Source organism: Athene noctua, chromosome 4 (genome assembly GCF_965140245.1).
Source record: "Athene noctua chromosome 4, bAthNoc1.hap1.1, whole genome shotgun sequence".
In the NCBI taxonomy this organism is placed as follows: Eukaryota; Metazoa; Chordata; class Aves; order Strigiformes; family Strigidae; genus Athene; species Athene noctua.
The window spans coordinates 17180136-17186076 of record NC_134040.1 but is presented as its reverse complement, the minus strand read 5'-3'; the positions used below and the strand labels follow the sequence as shown (position 1 = coordinate 17186076).

Below are 5941 nucleotides of genomic sequence, written 5' to 3'. Positions count from 1 at the left end.
TTCCCTTTCCAGGTAAAGAACATCTGGCATCTCCTAGTGATTATCTCTGCAAAAGTCTGTGGGACAGGAACATGTAGTTCCTTACTGCAAACCTTGTGCTTGGTGCTGTTACCTGTGGTTCCTTACATATTTTGTAACCTTCCTCTCTTCCCTATTTGTCAATCTTTGTCAGCCACAGTAGAGAGGTGTGTGTTAGTGGCTTGGTGGGGGAGTTTTTTGGTGATATGCCTGAACCAACCCCCTGATCTGTCACAAAAAAATCCATCTCTATAGAATCATAGAATCACCGATTGATTTGAGTTGGAAGAGGCCTTAAATATCATCTAGTTCCAACCCCCTGCCATGGCAGGGACACCTTCCACTAGGCCAAGTTGCTCAAAGCCCCGTCCAACCTGGCCTTGAACACTGCCAGGGAGGGGGCAGCCACAGCTTCTCTGAGTGACCTGCTCCAGTGTCTCACCACCCTCACAATAAAGAATTTCTTCCTTATGTCTAATCTATATCTACCCTCTTTCAGTTTAAAACTCTTACCCCTCATCCTATCACTACACTCCCTGATAACAAGTCCCTCCCCATTTTCCTGTAGCCTCCTTTAAGTACTGGAAGGCCACTCTAAGGTCTCCCCAGAGCCTTCTCTTCTCCAGGCTGAACAACCCCAACTCTCTCAGCCTGTCCTCATAAGGGAGGTGCTCCAGACCCCTGAACATCTTCATGGCTCCCCTCTGGACCCACTTGAGCAGGTCCATACTCTTCTTATGTTGGTGCCCCCAGAGCTGAACACAGTACTCCAGGTGGGGTCTTAAGAACAGAGTAGAGGGGGAGAATCACCTCCCTCGACCTGCTGGCCACATTATAGTATGCTTACACAATGTAATGGGGCATGATAAAAACCATACCTGAATTCGTGCCAGAACCTGAGGTAATATAGCCACTTTGGCTCGATGCTGTCCTCAAAGAAATTAGCCCTAATGAGAGGCTCATTAGCTAGGGCACATAACCACATGAATGCAGCTGCAGTTTTGAGGATCTCTGCTAAATGGTAATACTCCAGATGATACTGTGCCTGCTATGTGGTGTTAGTTTAGCATTCCTGAGCAAGATAGTCCCTTCCTTACTTAACTCTCATTATCCTTGTCCTCTGATTCCCATCCAACCTGACACATTGTTAAACATTTTCTGATCCCTGAGCCAGTGCTAACCACAAATCTTTCACACTTAGTGGACTGTTGCAAACAGTTTCGTACTAATTCATGCCAATCAAAGGCACACGAGGCAGATCTAATGGCTCAACTCGATCAGAAAGCATTAAAGGAACATACATAGATAGATTAGGAAACAGTCCTGGTACGCAGAGCAGACTCTTAGTATTTCAGGTAAGTGAATCCCATTCCCTGCATGTCTGTCATGTACTCATTGCAGAATTACAGTTTTTCCTCCTTTTTTGGCTTCTGATTTTACAGAAAGTTAACAATCTCCTCATTGCCGAACCAGTCCAGACAATGCCTTGCCAATAGCTTTGTCCCTTTGTCTCATTCCATTTATATCTGATGGGAAAGAGACAAAGAAGAAGACCTGCCTATATCTTACACCAGTTTTTACTTTCATCTCTTCTTGCATCCCACCTTTTATTCTTGTATTTCCCAAGCACATAACAAATGTCCCGCTTATATTTCTCCAGCAAAAACACTTGAAGCAACTGAGCTACAAAGGTAGTAACTGCTCTATTTATTCTTTAAGGGGTGCCTATTCTTAGCTCTGAATGCATTTTTATATTTGTCTAATGCCTGTTCTTTCACTGTCATTATCTTTTTCAGGTTAATATGCATTAGACATGGTCCCATAATGAAAACTCATGATGTAACCCACTTCTTTACATACACAGAAGCTGGCAAAGAGGGAGGAGCATAGATCAGTCCTGTGCAATTGATCTCAGCTCTTAGAGCCCATAGAGTCACTAATTCTGAGGGTGTTTGAATTTGTTTCTGAACTTTGTGCTTATGACCATCTCACCATAATGAACACTGTCCTTAATGCAGAATAATGATTTTTTTTTTTTTTTTTTTTTTTTTTGTGACAGGAGGTAACAAAATGCTCAAAAGGTAACTTTGAAATGCTTTGTGGAATGCTTTTCATTTCACACTATTTCCCAAATTCTGCTGAACACAATGGTAGTGCAACATTGAGGGTATTTCAGGATACATCCTTCAGTGGCTGGGAAAAGCTCTTTCAGAGAAGCTCATGATCTAATCAAGTTCTTATCATTGTTCGTGAAGAGGGAAGGACTTGGCTAAAGTAACATCTAATTTACACAAACACACCTTGTCACCCCACCATAGCTGTGGGGTTTTTTTGTGCCAAGAATGAGAACTGGCACTTTCCCAAGGAGGTGTGTCAGAGGTAAACGAACAGGGCACTGAAGTATCCTATTGTGTTTTAAGTCTTGCTGGAGACCTGAAGGTGTGTCTCTGCCTTTATAAATACTACGCTGTTTTTACAACTAGCTCTGATTCTTTTGAAAGAGAGGAGTTGCATCAGGAGGTGCATTTGGATATCTCCAAGCCTGTGCAAGGTATGTCTTTTAGTTATCTTACTTTTGCACTGTTCCACTTGCAACAGGTTACTGTCACACCATTATTCATTCTAATGTTATTAGGTGCTGTATTTGCAACAGAACTGTAAATACTATATGAAGTTATCTAAAGAGGGTTTTACGGAATTAAAATCTCTGTGTATAGTATAAGGCATGAAGCAAGTCAAGTAAGAACTATGTAGAAATAGGACTTGCTCACATCTGCTGCTACCTATGTATTCTAGATTCTAAATTTAAGTAACTTTATTTGCAGATAGTTGAGTGTTGAAATAGGTTCCTTATTAATGTGCCTACACATGAATTTCTGCTTTCTAACACAGAAATTTGGCTACAGAAATTACAATAATGGAAACATCAGAAAAATACATTTAAGGATTTAACCAATTAAATGGCAGATTTAAACCCTCTACTTCAGTATGTTCTGATCCTGAAGGCTACTTCATAAAGAGAAGCACCTACAGAAAGAAATGTGCTCTGTGCTGATGCATGGATCAGCTTGATAATAATTTGCTGACTAGCTACATTTCAAAACTGAAGTTAGATATTTGTCCCTTGAATTTGGCAGCTTTAGACACAGCCCAGTACATTGCAGGTGTCTTCAAAAGCAAAAAGATAGTTCTGTTTGTTTAGCAGTCAAGGCAGCAAAGAATGAGTTGTTACTTTTTGGTATCTGGAAAGACTATTATCATTTTTTTTTCAACAGAAAACTGAAATACTGACATAACCAGTAAATTAAGACAACTTTTAGGATGCCTAAGAAACAATTTTGCTCAGCTTGAACCAAATGGTTTCCTTTCTGTCTGACGTATTTTTGAAGAATAGCCAGAGGTTGGAGTCAAAAATCACTTATGTGCCATTTACAAAATGGGAGATCATGGGAACAACTGCTTTATATATTATAACTTAAGATATCCAGCTGAGATTGACAAATCCCAGGTCCAAATTCCTTCTCTGACTGCAGAAGAGATTTTAATTAAAGTAACTCACTCACTTGGCAGCAGCACGACCTCGGAGTCACTCTTTTGTGTTCCACATTGCATAGATAATTAAGTCATTGGAACAGAAAGACTTACTCCATAGCCATCTACAGTTCTCAAGGATAATACATAATGGTTCTAGAAACAAATGGTTCTGTCCACAAAGGACAGAAGATTTTGCTGTTAATATTATTTTAATAGGTACCAAAGAGCAGTGCAATACCATGTCTGAAATACTGCAACTGTAAAATGGAGTCCAGCATTAAGTGAAAATGTTTTTATATTTTTTGGTTTTTTCTTTGTTTTGAAAGCAGATAACAAGCAAAAAGAGACCATGAGGATCAAAAGCTTTGGACTGCTCTGTATGTTGATTCTGGTCTCCCAGATGCTACTAGCCAACTGTGAAAGACCAAAGGAAAGAAAAAAGGGAAGACAAGGTATAGAAAACAGTGGAAAAAAACCTGAATCTAATCAAGAAAATGAAAAAGGGCAGAAGTCAAAAGGAGGAAAAGCATCTCCAAAAGGCAAGTTTAAAACCAAAGAAAATGCTGAGTGTACCTGGGCAGTGACTGCAATGAATGCTGCTACCATGCACGTAGAGTGCAAGCATGGTGACAGAGAGTTCTGGTGTGAATTCTCTGGAGACCCTTCCACCTGTCCACAGTATGCAGCAAACCAGAAATCCTACTGGAAACAAGTTTCCCGATCCCTGAAGAAGCAGAAGCAGATCTGTCAAGACCCCAAAAGTGTGCTAAAATCTAAAGTATGTAGGAAAGGCCCACGAAGTGCTCATCTCAAGTTGACTGGCTCAAGCCTACTAACATCAGTGGGTCCTGCAAAAGGTAACACAACTCATCATGCAAAAGAAGTTGTTCAGACTCCAGCAGCTGCCTCTGTGACAAAAAAAAAGCTAGAACACAGTCCTCAAGACTGTGTTGAAGACATAGATTATATTGATCAGAAAAAAGTGGCTGAGGAATACTGTCCAGAAAGCTTGCTTTCTTTCTGCAACTTCTTTATCACAATGGTGCAAGACAAAAGATGCTGAGCAAGTGATTCTAAAGCTCTGTATCATGAAAGTTCAGTCTCATCTAAGTTACTGCAAACTATTTCAGGTTTTATTCTCATGTTTTATAGTGTATATAAGAAAAAAAGGCATTTATTTTTCTGATCTTGTATATACACACAGAGTACACTTGACATAGCTGAAGATGGTACAGATTTTATTTACACTTAGATTGCTACACAGGTGTTACCAATGGATGTTATATACTCTACAAAGAAGTATGTAAGTAGTCTCCTTGTCCCTCTTTGAGCTGTGCTAGCCAAAGTGATAAATTCAGTGCTGTGCACTTCTTGGTTATGTACAATACTTTTAACCTAAAAATTATTGAGAAAAATAAACTTCAAAATACATGCAAAATATTCTCTCTCTCTGTCTTTAACTAGATTTCTCTATAAGTGCTAAGCCTTTGTCAAAGATTGATATTTCACAGGATCTAAGTAAAGTGTTGCTTATTAGCAGTTCTAAAAAACTGCAGCTTTGAAGACTTCACCTTTCTCAGCCAGTGCAAGCAACATTTGATAGGGAACTACATTATCATTAGTTTTTCATCATCATTATAATGAAGGGCAACAAGATTTTCAGATGTTTCCATCATTTGCAAAGCTTCAGCTTTCCAATCTCATCAAATGATGTCAGAAAACTTTGCAAATTTCCATTCTTTCTTTTCTCCTGTAGTATGAAGCACGTTGCACTCATTTTCTGGTGGGTAAACAGAGACACAGAGATAAAATGACTTATGCAAGTTCATACATAGGCCCAGGACTGGGCCCCTTACTCAAGCAGCTGAAGCACTTGTGCTCAACACAGTATATTCTTTTGAGGTTCCATTTTCTGTTATTTTTATGTATGGATAACACTAATAAATACTTTCCTATGGATTAGACTTCATCTGTATTTTAAAAAGGGAAATCCAAACTCTACAAGAATAGAGATTTTAGAAAATGTAAAGCTAAATAATCACAACTGAGCTTTGTTACTATTTGAAACTCCAGCTGGAAGAAATGTAATATACAAGTTACACTTTCTGATGGCATATGGTTGGGAAGGATGGTCTCCTACTACAGTAGTCCACTTGAGGAAACTTGAACTTTCATGAAATATAATTTTCCTGAACATTTCTAGCAAATTAAGATAATATTTCTGAGTTTTGAGAGAATATAGGCAGTTCCCTTCTAAAATTATCTCACAACTAGACTACTTGAGAAAATATTTTGAGTAACTCGCCTCTTGCAACTTTCCTCTTTTCCTTCATTATCACATATACTCACTTTTTCATTAGATGAGCATGTATGGGGAGGGCATTTTAAT

At 39.0% G+C, this 5941-nt stretch overlaps 1 protein-coding gene across 1 annotated transcript; it reads left to right on the top strand.

The window, feature by feature from the left end:
- The first annotated feature begins 2509 nt into the window (after positions 1 to 2509).
- Positions 2510 to 4735, top strand: FGFBP1 (fibroblast growth factor binding protein 1). Its single transcript, XM_074903762.1, has 2 exons — positions 2510 to 2569; positions 3882 to 4735. Exon 2 carries the CDS (start codon positions 3902 to 3904, stop codon positions 4613 to 4615), a length of 714 nt encoding a protein of 237 aa, XP_074759863.1. The 5' UTR covers positions 2510 to 2569; positions 3882 to 3901; the 3' UTR covers positions 4616 to 4735.
- The last annotated feature ends 1206 nt before the right edge of the window (positions 4736 to 5941 follow it).